This window comes from Schistocerca nitens, chromosome 9, assembly GCF_023898315.1.
Source record: "Schistocerca nitens isolate TAMUIC-IGC-003100 chromosome 9, iqSchNite1.1, whole genome shotgun sequence".
NCBI classification, from domain to species: Eukaryota; Metazoa; Arthropoda; class Insecta; order Orthoptera; family Acrididae; genus Schistocerca; species Schistocerca nitens.
In genome coordinates, this window is record NC_064622.1 from 477,315,367 (window position 1) to 477,331,513 (window position 16,147).

Sequence of the window (16,147 nt, forward strand, 5' to 3'; positions counted from 1 at the left end):
TCTCTCTCCTTTTCTTGTCAAAGGTAGTTGTGCAGCACTGTTCCAGTTTTCGGAAACTGTTTTCTTTTCCGCGAATACTGTTGAGAGTTCCTTTTGCAGTGCTTTCCGTTTGATTTTAAACCATTTCTACTGAAAAAAGCCTCATCTCCAGACGCATTTCATTTCTTCGTACACAAAATCTGGAACTACTTGCGGAATGTCAATTTTTCATTATTAACAGCCTACGTTTTTTATTAATTTTTACACTATACCTGTATTTTAAAAAAATAAGTTACAGTGCCAAATGCCGTCATAACTGATGAACTGTGATATCTATACTACATTAGATTCTATTATGTTCTCTTCATACTCTTATTGTTCTCAGCTGTTATTCTTCCCAAAATTTCATTGTTTCTTCACACCTCTTTTTGAAGACCTATCCAAATTGTTGCTGGTTGAGACTTGTACCTAATTTCTTCCACGCTTTACCTAATGGCTCACTTTTAAGGAACCAATAATAATCTGAGAATGGTACAAACAGTGGAACACAATTTCACTCTGTGATAACGTGTATATTTAATCCATTTTTTTGTTTTGTTTTTGTTTGGTAGCAATGTCGCTCCTCCTTCATATTTCTGCTTGCGATGTCAGAGCGTCAGTTTTTTTTTTTTTTGGTATGCCTTTTTCATGCTCCAATAAATGTTCTTTCGAGGTGCAAAAACTATTGTTTGAAGCAGGAGAGCGGCGCGCGTGAGAACTGATGTACTGGACAATTATTGGTAGTCTATTGTCTTCTTAATTGTTTACGTCAAATATTTGCTCAATATTTTTAATTCATTATGTACCAAACATAATGAATTAAATGAACAGAACAAATGAAAAGACACGTGCATGAAACGTATCGAACTACAAAGACAACGAAAACAAGAAGAAATACCTTTATTTTTCGCCGTGGTTTGAAAATTGACGTGATGGCCCGAAACAAGTCACCTCAAAGAAATCGATATTACAGCAACTGCGACTGATATTCAAGGACAATAACGATTTAAGAACGCAAGTTGCTGGTACTGTGTATCTCATCAGTATGTTGCAACTGTATAAAAGAAGAAAATTGTTGTTGTTTTGTACTTTTCACGTATTTTTTATTGCCTCTTTATTTGAGCGCAGTTTCCACCACTTCCTCCGCACCTTATCTGCGGCGATCACTATTTCGGTTGTAAATGTAATGAATTGTTATCAAAATCTCACTCTACCGAGAGATTATTCTGTACAGTTCCCTAGAGGTGGCTTACACCTTATTGGAAGGAACAGTGGAATATTGTGCCTTGTACATGACGAGTTCATTACGAAAAGGAGAAAGATGATGGTTTAACGACAAGTGCTGATCGAATAGGCATGCGGCAGAAGTCGGCCGTATACTTCTCTGAAGCGACGTCCGTGACATCCGCCTCAAGGGATTTAGGAAAACCATCGTATGCCTAAACTAACTGAAAAGGACCCGCTTTGCTTGGTCGCTTTTTCCATTTCTTTTCCGAGTTGGAAAAAAGTTGTGCAGTAAATTATCTCATCTGTCTATCGTCTAACTTGTTCAAACTATTTTGTTATGCTGTGTATTAGGTGTTGTGCTCTTAGATGCAGAGATGAATGAGTTTTGCGGTTGTTAACTACGCGAAACCCGACTCTTCCCCAATATTAGAATATTTGCCCTTGTGCTTTATTGGTAGTCATTGTGTGCGCTTATCTTACCTTTCAAAGCTGAAGGGTAAGTTAGGGTTTCCAACCGTCCCGATGTATCGGGTCCGCCACCGTTATGGCCCTTCTTGTCCCGACATCACTACAAAACTCAATTTCGTAAAATGCTGTTACGAACTTGGTTCAGGTACAGTAGTATCATCATCATCATCTACATCTACATGCAGCCTCTTTTAGTTTTATTTATGTCAACAAATTCATGTTGACAAGGTCGTCTTACAGATGTTGTATGATGCGTATCCTGCATCGACGATGATGCAGCCACCTTCTAGATCTAGCGCCATCACCAGACGTATCCGGTAGTACGGGGCTGGAACTATGTAAGCAGCGCTACGCGGAAGGCTCGGGCAGTTCCCATTTGAATAGCGATCTGATAAGACTATTCTTTCAAAACGTAATACGAATAATGAATGCAAGTAATGTTTGGAGTGTAAACTGCGGATATATATGGCGTCAAGTGTGCAGTGACGTGTACTTTGATGACTAGAAGTGTTACTGTCTACTGTTGTCCTATCTTGTCATAACTTACGCCGATGACATTGTAATTGTGTCAGAGACAGCAAAGGACCTGGAAGAGCAGCTGAACGGAATGGACACTGTCTTGTAAGGAGGATATAAGACGAACATCAACAAAAGCAAAACGAGGATAATGGAATGTAGTCAAATTAAATCGGGTTATGTTGCGGGAATTAAATTAGGGAATGAGACGCTTAAAGTAGTAAATGAGTTTTGCTATTTGGGGAGCAAAATAACTGATGATTCTAGAATGAAATTTTCACTCTAGAGCGGAGTGTGCGCTGATATGAAACTTCCTGGCAGATTAAAACTGTGTGCCGGACCGAGACTCGAACTCGGGACCTTTGCCTTTCGCGGGCAAGTGCTCTACCAAGGTCCCGAGTCCGAGTCTCGGTCCGGCACACAATTTTAATCTGCCAGGAAGTTTCATATCAGCGCACACTTCGCTGTAGAGTGAAAATTTCATTCTAGAAACATCCCCCAGGCTGTGGCTAAGCCATGTCTTCGCAATATCCTTTCTTCCAGGAGTGCTAGTTCTGCAAGGTTCGCTGGAGAGCTTCTGTGAAGTTTGGAAGGTGGGAGACGAGATACTGGGTAACTGATGATGGCCGAAGTAGAGAGGATATAAAATGTAGACTGGCAATGGCAAGGTAAGTGTTTCTGAAGTAGAGAAATTTGTTAACATCGAGTATAGATTTAAGTGTCAGGAAGTAGTTTCTGAAAGTATTTGTATATAGTGTAGCCATGTATGGAAGTGAAACATGGACGATAAATAGTGGACGATAAATAATTTAGACAAGAAGAGAATAGAAGCCGTCGAAATGTGGTGCTACAGAAGAATGCTGAAGATTAGATGGGTACATCACATAATTAATGGGGAGGTATTGAATAGAATTGGGGAGGAGTTTGTGGCACAACTTGACTAGAAGAAGGGATCGGTTGGTAGGGCATATTGTGAGGCATCAAGGGATCACCAATTTAGTATTGGAGGGGAGCGTGGAGGGTAAAAATCGTAGAGGGAGACCAAGAGATCAATACACTAAATAGATTCAGAAGGATGTAGGTTCCAGTAGGTACTGGGAGATGAAGAAGCTTGCACGGGATAGAGTAGCACGGAGAGCTGCATCAAACCAGTCTCAGGACTGAAGACGACAACTACTACTTACGAAAATGCCTAAGGATGGAAAGAGATAGTGTCACTTGTAGGGTGATTGCTCAACGAAAGGTCTTCTATCAAGAAAGGACGTACGGATAATTGTGAGATTTGCAGCTGTTTCATCTCATGGAGGTAAGGCAGATGTGAGGCATCCCATTCCTGCTAAGAATCATTCAGATAGATTCGGGGCAGCATCGACATGGAAGTCTAGTTCTACGTTCATGGTTAAAGAAGATCCCCATGAGAAAATTGCTCGTTTCTTCTGCAGAACTAACAACAGCTTATAAAGTTGTCAAGGACCATCAATCCTTCAGATTGCGCCTTAAAACTGAATGCCGCACTGTATCCTGACTCCAAAGTCTCCGCAAAGCAGTCTACAGACAGGAACAAAATACAGCGATTGTTACGGTGCCCGTACGCCATACGGTACGGGCGAGCCTTGATTTGGCTCCGTAAGCGCGTTTAGCGCGTCTCCGAAGCCGTTTCGTCAACTAATGTGGAGGTAGTTTATTCTTCTTCCGCAAGAGGTTAGCATTTATCGGCTATCTCATCGTGGGAGCCGTTGTGAGCACTGTAAAGACGAAGTTATCTGCAGTTCATTGACAGGTGTTTACGATCGTGAAAATGGCGCGCAGCGAGTTGACGGAGGCAGAGATCTTAGATATTCTATGTGGAGATGCAGGGTCTGAAATTGATGATTCTGACAAAGAGGATTCGTTCTCTCCAGACGAAAGTACAAGTGATGATTGAGGTATGTATGTGTCTCAGTTGCTTAGAAAGTGAAGAGTTCATTACCGCATTTTGTATTGTGAGTAGTGTTCATTACTTCACTTGAATTTAGTACCTCTTAGTACCAAACTTAGCTTTATTTTTTTCTATGCAGACAATGGTACAGTCCATCAGTCACCGTCTGTGGTACCTGGTCGTATGTACCTCACTGAGCACAAAGAGCAAGATTGGTCGGAACTAGACTATCAGCCAGCACTGCCAGATTTCCAGGAAGTAGTCGGCGTAGTGTCGCATTTTTCAGATGCCACTGAGGAGATTCAATATTTTACTTATTTCCTTGATGACTACGTTATTCGGCTCATCAAAAGTGAAACGAATCGGTACGCTGGTAACGTTATTACGGCAATGAAACGCAAAGGTAGCCTGAAAATAAACTCTATTTGGCATAAGTGGTCTGCAGTAAAATCACAAGAAATTTACTGGTTTTTCAGTATTATTTTGCGTATGTGCGTCGTCAAATTGCCGAAAATCAGTGATTATTGATCAACAGACCCGCTTTTGCAGACAGGATTTGCGAGTAAATTGTTGAGTCGCGATCGATTTTGCGCTATGTTGTCGATGTTACACTTGAATGACAATGCTACGTTCATTAGCAAAGGCAAAGAAAAGCATGACCCACTTCACAAAGTGAGGCCATTTTTTTTTTTTAGATTTCTTTGTGAATAAAAGCAAAAGTAGTTTTCATCCAGGCTTGAATCTGACAATAGATGAGGCAATGTGTCCCTTTCGTGGTAGAATACGCTTCAGAGTATACATGAAAAACAAACCCCATAAATATGGGATAAAATTTTATGCTCTCTGCGATTCATCAACTGGTTATATTCTGAACTGTGATGTATATACATGTTCTGCAGGGAATGTTGGCAATAGTATCCAGGGCCTTGCAAAAAGGTTGTGTTCACAGTAGTTTGGCAAAGGACATTGCATTTATATGGATAGCGACTACACCAGTCCATCTCTTTTGGACATGTGGGAAAATAAAACTATTGGAGTGGGAACTGTAATGAAAAACAGGAAAGGTTTGCCACGAATATTCAAAACACTAAAATTAAAAAAAGGTCAGATAGTTCTTCAAAGGAAACACTATCTCTTGGAAGTGAAGTCGAAGTCAAAACGAGATGTTTTTTGTCTTTCCACAAAGCATAAGTCTACCAGCACTAGTATTCAAGTGAGGGCCAAAGGTGGAATAGCAGAAATTGTAAAGCCAGACGTTATTATTGATTACAATAAGAATAAAGCTGGGGTTGACAGAGTAGATCAGTTCTCCAGCTACTATCCGTTTGCCCGAAAATTTTGAAGTGGTGGAAAAAGCAGTTTTTCCATTTGTTTATCATGTCAACTGTCAAAGAGAAGACTAGGAAGAATGTATCCCTAGTATACTTTATTCACAAAGTGGGGAAGAAAATGGCTGAGAAGGGCGGAAATATTTTTCAGCAACAAGCCGCTTCATCCTCACAAATCGAGAGGACATTTGCAAGGCACTGCCAGAGAAGGTCCCACCGACTGCAAACAAGGTGAATACTACTAGGTTCAAATGGTTCAAATGGCTCTGAGCACTATGGGACTCAACATCTTAGGTCATAAGTCCCCTAGAACTTAGAACTACTTAAACCTAACTAACCTAAGGACATCACACACACCCATGCCCGAGGCAGGATTCGAACCTGCGACCGTAGCAGTCCCGCGGTTCCGGACTGCAGCGCCAGAACCGCTAGACCACCGCGGCCGGCCAATACTACTAGGTATTGCAAAGTATGTTCAGACAGGGGGAAGAAAACGACGGGTAAGCGCATCAGGAAGAAAAGTAGATGGTGGTGCAAGGACTGTGGCGTTGGCCTTTGCGTCTCAGTGTTTCCAGGATTTTCACACAAAGGCTAACTACATGTGAATTATTAAAATACTCTAGTTTACAGGTACCTGCAGTTACACATCTCAGTGATGTTTTTTTTAAATTTAGATTCAGTATAATGGCATTACTCAAGAGAGAGATCATGTAAAACTTTTTTGTCCACGACATTTTTGTGTTTTCTTTCTTTAATTATAACACCTATTTGTATTTTATATTGTAAAATAAACTCACATTCATTTAAAGCTCTTACTTTTTCCTTTTAAATAATGCAAGAACCATATTCCTATTATTTTTCTGTTCTTTGCAATCTAATTTCAGACATCCATTAAATATGCCAGTTCACAGCCAAGTTCCGAGTGTAAAGAGGGCAGTGTTGAAAGTGTTAAAAATATTGTCTTACCACACTCCGTGTCCGAATTCATAAAACAATTGAAAGAAGTTCCATCGAACCATGATTCTATTAGTTGTTCAATACTTACCTGAAACTGACGGAATCCAACAGAAACTGCTGAAGTTTGATTCGCTGAATAACGAAACATCGGAGACAATTGAAAATGTGTGTGTAGACACTTTTAAGACAACTGCAAATTCCATTAAATAAATTAATCTACTTTTTTTTTGAGTCAGTAGTAATACCAAACCAACATCGGAGTTCTTCATGGACGCGGCCAGTGGGACATTCGAAAACATTCAGGAATGTTCCTAAAAACTCGAAAACAATCTCGAATCTTTCCCTTGAAAAAATACACTGATACAAGGGCGAAAGGGACGTCCTTTTTATCTTCTATTTTTTTTTTCTTTTTCTTCAGTATTGATTTATCGAAATATTGGCTGTTGCTTATTTCTAACGGTCGGTAAGTGGGGAGAGGAGAAGACCAGTACAGAATAGTTTAATTAAATAATTAGAGATTGGAGGAAAAATATACTTAATATTGTGCAAAAAAGTCCTAATGTATAAGACATTTATATAGAATGAACTGTGAAGTGCATCATTTTACTGTTACTGAACTACTGTCACTGAATCCACCTTGAATTACATGTTGGGTAATACATTGCGTTCTTCAGAAACGCAATGAAGATCTGTAGAACATTTCCATAGTTCTGTCACTTTTAGGTGCTGACTCGCTCGAGTGTTACAAGATTTGTACAAATGGGTTATTGATTGGAGCGTATTATCTGAACAAAGAGTTAATACCTATCTAACATCACAATATTAGGTATTCCCAACACAAATAACATAACAGGAGGATTGTTCAGCGGTCACGTGGAACAGTCGTGGCCGGCTTACTCGCCACGATGTTGTCGCTGTCGGCCAACAATGTTGTCTGCTCGGCGCATCTTCCATTGTTGTGCAGGTCCTGACAGGATCCATTCGTTGCTCAAGTCTACCTTTTCTTTTTCCAGATTACCCCGCGCTGTGGGACAGCGACAACGTTGTTATCCGTAAGTGCTATTTATTTTTCGTTTCATACTTATTTTTCTTTCATGCTAATTTTTTGTTAACGCAGCACAAACATTCTAAAGCAGAAATCAGCTAGAATGAAACTGTTACTTCATTATTCAGATATACTTTTTAAAGTTATTTTGTGCTGCCCTTAAACCTAAATGGTTTCAGCGACATTGGACATTGTTTTGCTGGAAGCTCGATCGCACTGGGCTTTTCACAGAAATATTCGTGAAAAAAGAAGTGATTTCTAGAAAATTTTACACTGCGAAGCAGTGTCGCCTTGATTGGACAATGCTACGTGAAATACTATACGTATGACTAGGCTTATGTTGTCTCGTCAACAATTTTTAGCTTTTGCTTAATTTCTCTTGACACTTTCTCTGCTCTAGTTTTTATATGGGTAACAGGTAGGACCTCTGTTAAAAACAATTAAATGTGTTATTGCCTTAATTATAAGTAGTTCAGAGCTTGTTATAAACCGAATCAATGTTCCTCGCATTTATTATTCCAAACACAGCTATATATGTATTTTAATGTGAAATGAATTACTATTTTTAGTGCGTGTTTCCACTTGATTCGAGATGTAATAACTTGTATGGTGCGCTTTGCGTGTGGATTTCGTCAAAAACCCAAGCGCGCTGTCCCTTCACAACATATTACCAAGAATTCCATGTTGATATCCTATTTGAATGTGCTTATGTCCAACATGATGTTTACAATTTTGGTTACATGAACAATTTTGAAATTATTGAGAAAATGACTAGGATATACGATACGATAATATTAATTAAAGGGACACTTTAAATAAAGGGAAAACAGTGTTACTGTCCATTGCAACAAGACGAGATTAATTAGATCATTACATCAAACACTCGTGATTTATTTGAATACTATTGTGTTAAGAGACGTAACGCTACTGAACTAATGCAACTATTTCAACATAATTGTATTATCTAAGAAGCGAGGTTGAACACTGAATTTTGGTGTTGAGCAACCGAAAGCATAAAATAGGACTGCTGTTTGGGCTGTGAAAAACATAATCGGCGGCCTTCGTCTGATTCTACCAGTAATACTGACCATGTGAAGAAGCGGTTATAAAGGTCGAACACTAACTGTAGTTAATGAAGATCCGTATATCCTGGTCTCTGGTATTAGTGCTGGGAAGTGGCGTGTACGTAGTCGGCAGTAATCAACGCCTGGCTTAATCGCGTTAATATTGCCTCGATTCCAATGCATTGCCTACGGCACCTAGGCACATGTGTCAAAAGATTATAATGATAATAATAACAATTATTATTATTATTATTATTATTATTGTTTTATATAAAACTCAATATGAATTAATTTGTTCGCTCGTTCCATTAAACACTGTTCAAAAGTGAGTAAGTTATCTGTTCGCTGTATTCTCATGCGGTGCAAAGATAATCAATTTTTCGACTTGTAATACTGTATTTTAAATTATGTCTATGCTGAGTTGCGCCGCAGAGATTAATAGGGGCAATAATGCTTTAATAATGCCTCTGGTACCGCGGGAAGTCTTAAGTTATAAATGGACGAACGTGTTTCCTTGCAATGTTAAATAACGTTCTGGTACTGCACATTAACTTAAGTTTCAGTGTAAAACTATAATTTGTTGTAGAAGAAAACTGATTCGAACAAATCATCCCGCATTTAACTAATTAGGTAGGTAAGCCCTGTGTGCTAATGAAACAGTTTGTGATATGCGTCTTCTTGAAAATTTACAGTTAAGAGGAATAGAAAGAATTGTAAATTCGTCAATATCTGTTTTAGAAAGATACAGATATTTGTTGAGTTGACTGGATCTGTGGCTGTGAGGCGACGGATCAGTACAAGACAGATGTAAACAGCTTTTTAAACAAACTTTTTCTCACAGTAAGCTGGTGCTGTTTTTTTAAAAATAGGCAGCTGTATTGCAGTCCGTCGATGCGTCTATTGAAGTGACAGGCTGTTTGTCCCAGTTCAGTACACCTTCTTCTAGTTTTCATGCTTGATCTGTGTTCAGTTTTTGAGGGGATAGCTTAAGACTAAATCTGAGGGGGGGGGGGGGAGGGGGGGCGTACGATGGGGAGTTTTCCTTGTGAGGAGTGGATTTGTTCCACTGCCTTTATCAATAAGAGAGCTTGCATCGCTAGAAATGATATCCAGCATTTTCAAGTTTTGTATTTCATATGTCGAGAAGATTTTGCTACTGAATAGGAAGTTTTATTAAAAAGTGAGAATGATGAAGTATCTTTTATGTAACGTGAAGAATTATTGTAAATTTGCACTGTTCTTTCTGCAGTGGAACTTTCTTTCATAAGCCGATGACATATAGACTGGATATGATAGGCCCTACCATGTTCATAGCGATATTTTTGTTTATGTATACTACAGACAGAACAACGTGACTGCCATATGGAGAAGGGAGAAAATGTGCGTTTTAATAGAGCTAAGGTATTTTACGCCCATCCATTCCGTAAACCGGTGTAATTTGTGAGCCATTACAGCGGATAACTGCCACTGGAGCGCGTTACGATCGCGCATACCCCGGTGAGGCACACGTACCGTATGCACAGGTCGCGTTGTTTCTTAGCTCTCAGCAGCATGTTAAACTCGATACGCTTGAAGTTGGCGTTCGAAAGCACGGTCCGTCTGCCGACGGTTTTACGTCTTGCTTGCAGTAGACTTTGAAGCCACTTTCTGAAACCGGGGTTGCTAAACTAGTTTCCTAAATGGCTGTCTACAGAACGACAACAGTTCAGACATTTTTTGAGTGATGGAGCACCACGCCGTCCTTTCAGAAATTAGGACTGGGCATTTAAATTAGTAGCGGTGGAATTCATTCTTCTCTGCTTGAAATCAGTACAAAAAGGAAAGCACAAACGTGTCTGGATTCGTGACTGGATAAGTCATCAGCTCTGTTCTGCGACGTTGTTAAAAAAACTATGGTATAACACTCCAAAAGCTAGTTCAACAACCTGAGAAAGATAACAGAAGAATTCGCGGATCCTCTTTACTGTGTTCACGATATATTCGGAAATTAAAATACTAAATGCGAAAAACAGTATCGTCGGAACTGAAACTGCAGGTAACGCTGCCTTTTAGTTTGATAAATGAATATTCTCATTCGTCTCTACAGTATTCATATGGAATTCCAGACTACACAATTGGCAAATCCGTTCCAGAGCGCTTATCGGTCTGACTAGCGTGTAGCGAGCGACTGGCCCCATTTCCGAGGCAATCGACTGACGCAAGGCACGGCGTGGAGCTGCGCGAAGATGTGGCAACGTGGCCGGCCTTCCGCCCTCCTCTCGTTTTCGGTGGCCGCTCGCTCGGCAGGTCAACGCGGAGTTCTTAACAGCTGGCCGGGGCTGACTTCCATCTACCAAGCGTGTTATTCTCAGTCCGCTGTTAGCAGTGGAGCACGCCACACGCGATGTAGGTCGCATGCCGTAGCCGTTCAAGAGGCTGTGGTTTGGCCGATGTCATTCCCCACTCAGTGTCATTTCGGACCCATGTGGAATCTTGTTGTTGTGGTCTTTAGACAGAAGACTGGTTTGACGCAGCTCTCGACGCTATGATATCATGTGCACGCCTCATTATCTCTGCATAGCTAATGCACTCGACGTCCAGTTGAGCCTTTACAATTATAACCGCCCCCCCTCCCTCCCCCCCCCCCTCCCCCCCACCACACACACACACTCAGCCACACACTTTCATTCTCACACTCACTCTCACCTGTATTACCAAACTGACGATTTGTTAATACCTCAGGATCCATCCTTTGAATCGATCTATTTTTTTAATCAAGTTGTGGCATAAATTTCATTTTTCTCAGATTCATTCAGTAGCACCATTGTAACTTCCTGGCAGATTAAAACTGTGTGCCGGACCGAGATTCGAACTCGGGACCTTTGCCTTTCGCGGGCAAGTGCTCTACCAACTGAGCTACCCAAGCACGACTCACGCCCCGTCCTCACAGCTTTACTTCTGCCAGTACCTCGTCTCCTACCTTCCAAACTTTACAGAAGCTCACACTCCGCTGCAGAGTGAAAATCTCATTCTGGAAACATCCCCCAGGCTGTGGCTAAGCCATGTCTCCGCAATATCCTTTCTTTCAGGAGTGCTAGTTCTGCAAGGTTCGCAGGAGAGCTTCTGTAAAGTTTGGAAGGTAGGAGACGAGGTACTGGCAGAAGTAAAGCTGTGAGGACGGGGCGTGAGTCGTGCTTGGGTAGCTCAGTTGGTAGAGCACTTGCCCGCGAAAGGCAAAGGTCCCGAGTTGGAGTCTCGGTCCGGCACACAGTTTTAATCTGCCAGGAAACTTCATATCAGCGCACACTCCGCTGCAGAGTGAAAATCTCATTCTAGCACCATTGTAGTTAGGACCCCCACCCCATTTCTCTGTGGTCGAGTCACTAACGCATGCTTGTGCAGTAGAGCTCGTCGTTGGGAAGTCGGTTCGAATCCTGCTGGTGGAAAAAAAATTTCACTGCCAATATTTGGCCAGCAAGGGGAGGACACACAAGTGGTAGCGTAAAGGAGACTTCGCGCCAATGCCCTGGTTTAAATGCCAAACCTCTCCGCAGTGTCTCGAGCCACTGTTGGTGGTGATCCGTCCGTCAGATGGAGACAAGCTTGGCGGCCCCCTTGGTGCTTTTCGCGAGTAAAAAGCACCGGGTTTACACACACACACACACACACACACACACACACACACACACACACACACACACACAATATTGGTAGCATTATGAATATTGTAATGGAGGTTATTGCAAATAAATAAACAAACAAAATCTCTATCTACCAATGTGATCTCCAGCGTTCTTGTGCTACACCACATTTCAAATTCTTCTATTCCCTTCTTGTCTCAGCTGTTTACCGCGCACATTTGCCTTTCGTGCAACGCTATACTCCAGATAAATACCTTGTAAAAGACTCCTTGACACTTACGTTTGAATTCTGTTTTCCACAATTGTTTTTTTTTTCTGTTGCGTCTGCATTTTCTATATCTGTTCCACTGCTGCCAGTGTCAGTTATTTTGGTATCAAAATATATAAACTCATCTACTACTTTTAGTATCACGTTTCGTAATGAATTCGCTCGGAATTGTTTTTTAATTAGACTATAATAGATTTCCCATGTTTTACTTGTGTTGATAATCAGTCTCGCCTTACAGTTTTCGTTGCACGTAGCTTCTGCTGTCTAACTACCTACAGTAGTTTCTGAGATTAGCCCGGACATGCACAGATGGAAACAAAGGGATACATAATCATACCTTGTAACACTTCAAAAGGAAAGAGTTAGATGGAGACCTCCGAACCAAACTACTTCGTAGAGGTTTTTTTAGTAAGTTGCTGTGGGACTAAACTACTGCGGTCATCGGTCCCTAGACTTACATACTACTTCATATAACTTAAACTACCTTACGCTAAGGACAAAACACACACACAGTTTATTATTAAACGCGGCACGCACACATAAAAGAGATTTTAGTCACCAATAAAATATTGTCCTTCGCTATTTACAACAGATTGGCTTCGCTGGGGTAACTTTCAGAACCGGCGTCTGTAGAAAGCATGTGATTTTGTGGCGAATAACTAGTCGAACTTTGTTCGGAGAGCATTTTCATCCGAAAAGTAAGTTCCTCCAAGGTAGTTAGATAGAAAGTGGAAAAGATGGTCTGAGGGCGCAAGATCATGTGAATAAGATGGGTGCGGAATGACATTCCAACCCAGCTCCTATATAGTGATTTTTGTCAGTCAAACAGAATGCGGGCGGACTTTATCGTGGAGTAACTTCGTCATGCAGTCTTCGTGGTCGTCGTTTTTGGACTGCGTCTGGAAGACGTCTCACTTGTTCACAATAAATACCAGCAGTGATGGTTACACCTCGGGGAAGTTGTTTGTAGTACACTACACCGTCGCAGCTCCACCAGATGCAGGACATTACTTTTTTGCGGATGCGCGCTGGTGTTCGTAGCGGGAGCTACTGCTTTGTTTGGGCTCAGCGGTTCCTTTCTTTGTCTTGTGTCAGCATAAAGACGCCATTTCAAATGTTCAGATGTGTGTGAAATCTTATGGGACTTAACTACTAAGGTCATCAGTCCCTAACCTTACACACTACGTAACCTAAATTATCCTAAGGACAAACACACACCCATGCCCGAGGGAGGAGTCGAACCTCCGCCGGGACCAGTCCATGACTGCAGCGCCTAGACCGCTCGGCTAATCCCGCGCGGCAAAGACGCCATTTCTCGTCACCAGTAACGGTATACGATAGGAATGGGTCGGTGCTGTTCAGGAAATAATTGATGACGAGCAAGCAGAGATGCACAAATTGCCACCCGCAGATTTTTTTTTTTCTTAGGGCATGCACCTGATTTTTGAGCCTTCCCAGCTGCACGTATGATGATGGAATGGACAGTCTATCATATTTACCAGTCCTCGAGTACACTGACGTGGATCATTGTGCATTAATACGTTAAACGATCTTCTTCAGATCCCGAAGGTCTGAACGTGGAGAGTCGCTAATGCCAAAACGAACCTCCTTAAAAAGAAAACATTTTCTTGCTGTGCTTTATTCAGTGCCATTGTCACCAGACGCGGCTCAAATGTTCCTGGCTGCCTCCGCTCTATTGAACTCAAGACAGAAGAATATGTCGGAAATGTTGCGATTTCTCCACTTGGCACTTCATTTTGTAATAGGAACACTGAAAGTGAACTAACTTATAAAAATGACAATTGATAAATAAATCCATAGCAACGGGAATATCAACATGTAAAAGAAAAACGCTCCGAACTTTTGCACTAACCTAATAAAGGTAGGTGTTTATTGCCACAATACTAGTGGCATTTCCTTCTTCGAGGACCCTGTTATTAGCACACCAGTCTTGGAATTTCATTTTCAGGGTTCTCTTCAAACAGTGCCGACGATACACAAGCAAATTACGTCCTCCCCCCCTCCCCGCCCCCCCTCTTCCCCACAGGTGAAACAGCAGTACTGGTAACATATCTCCCTCCCCATAGGTGATACAAGTTATAAAGGTCGTAATTTAGGCATAGTATCACAGTTCCCATTCACAGAAATAAGTGATATTGAAAACTCAGGATCTGCCAGGTTAACACTGACAAGCTGTTATTGACCGAAGTATGAAGAAAACAAGAATCATGTGGGTAGGACACTTAATTAAGATGGAAGAGTATCGCGGGTAGCATTCACAGCATCCGTGGAGAGGCAGAAGGGGCGGACAAGATGGAGGAATAATATCAACGGAGATTCGGAGTCGATGGGCCTCAGTGAAGAACAGCAGACCACGAAAGCCTGGGAGAAAGATGATCGGTGGAGGAATGCAGAGCGCGCAACACTAAACGAGGAGGAGGAGGAGGAGGAGAAGTAGTTCAATAGATTTGTACATGGGCGGATTAGGATGGGTGATAAGAGGATTATCGACAACCCTTTTCCGCATGCTAACGAAAGCAGTGCCAACACATTTGAGGCAACATTGACCGTACCACGTTTTCCTATATCGTGATTGGCCGGTGCTGCTTAGACTGTGCCCGGTCGGAGAGATGGGCGTCTGGCAGACCTTGCTGTAGCGTCACGCGACGACTATGCCGCCTGGCGGCGGCGGCGGCGGCGGCGGCGGCCTCGGCATCTTTTGGCTTGCCTTGGGCAGCGCCACTCCTAGGACCTCTGTTGACACAAGGTAGAGGAGTGCTGACTGCGACTCGAATCGCTGAGCTACCTCTCCGCTCCTCTCCCTAAATACGAGCGAGGAAGTTCCCTTCAAGTACCTTGATAGGTTATCCCTTTGATTATTATTGTTGTGGTCTTCATTCCGAAGACTGTTATGATGCAGCTCTCAACGCTCCAGTATCCTCTGCAATCCTTTTCATCTGTGCATAGCCATTGCAGCCTGAATACCTTTGAAGCGTCTCACTGTATTCATCTCTTGGTCTCCGTCTAAAAATTTAACCATTCCCCCCTCCCCCACACCTCCCTCAGAATCGAGGGCATTGCGTAAAGCGCGTTAATGGAACCACTCTTCCTTGGGGCCTTGATTCCCAAACATTTCGCTGCGCAGGTTAGCTGCGATGTCTTGGACGCCTTGCTTGGTCCCATAGGAACTTACCACAAATTTCCAAGTTTTCCAAACATTTCGCCGTCGAGGAAGACAGTTTGCAGTGCAGTGAGCAACAGAACGACATTCTTGACAAAGTTCGACACTGCTGCCTCGCCCTAGGCGTTTCAGCCCTACACTAAGGGCCTAGTGGGGTTGTAACTCCATTGAACGTGATCTGACCCCTTTGGAGTGTAGTGCGACCGCAATTTTTGTTCTGGTTTATAGGGCAGAACTGTCCAAAACGACGAAATCTGAACATGTTTTATGCTTTTTCAGGGCTTCTGTTTCACGTCCTCCTCTGGCGTGATCACGAGGGGGAGGGGGTACTAATTTATCATGTGCGTGAATAAAAAGTCAAAGGAGCCATCTAAGAATCCCTAGTTCGGCAACACCCTCGGTAGCATCCACGCACCTTTGTTGAACATTTTAAAAATGTAGCCTACGTGTCTGAAACTGTGGCACCAATTTCGTCTCGCGGCTGCTCTAACGCCTTAGGGCTACGGAACCACTTCGCACTCCTTAGGTGAATTTTGC

The 16,147-nt window shown here is 42.2% G+C and overlaps 1 protein-coding gene across 1 annotated transcript in view; it reads left to right on the forward strand.

The window, feature by feature from the left end:
• LOC126204366 (B-cell lymphoma 3 protein-like) overlaps positions 1 to 16,147 on the forward strand; it is a 318,005-nt gene that overhangs the window by 220,740 nt on the left and 81,118 nt on the right. The window contains exon 2 of the mRNA XM_049938740.1: positions 7,446 to 7,484. Within this exon, the coding sequence (XP_049794697.1) occupies positions 7,446 to 7,484 (39 nt within the window). The remainder of the gene's footprint in view (positions 1 to 7,445; positions 7,485 to 16,147) is intronic.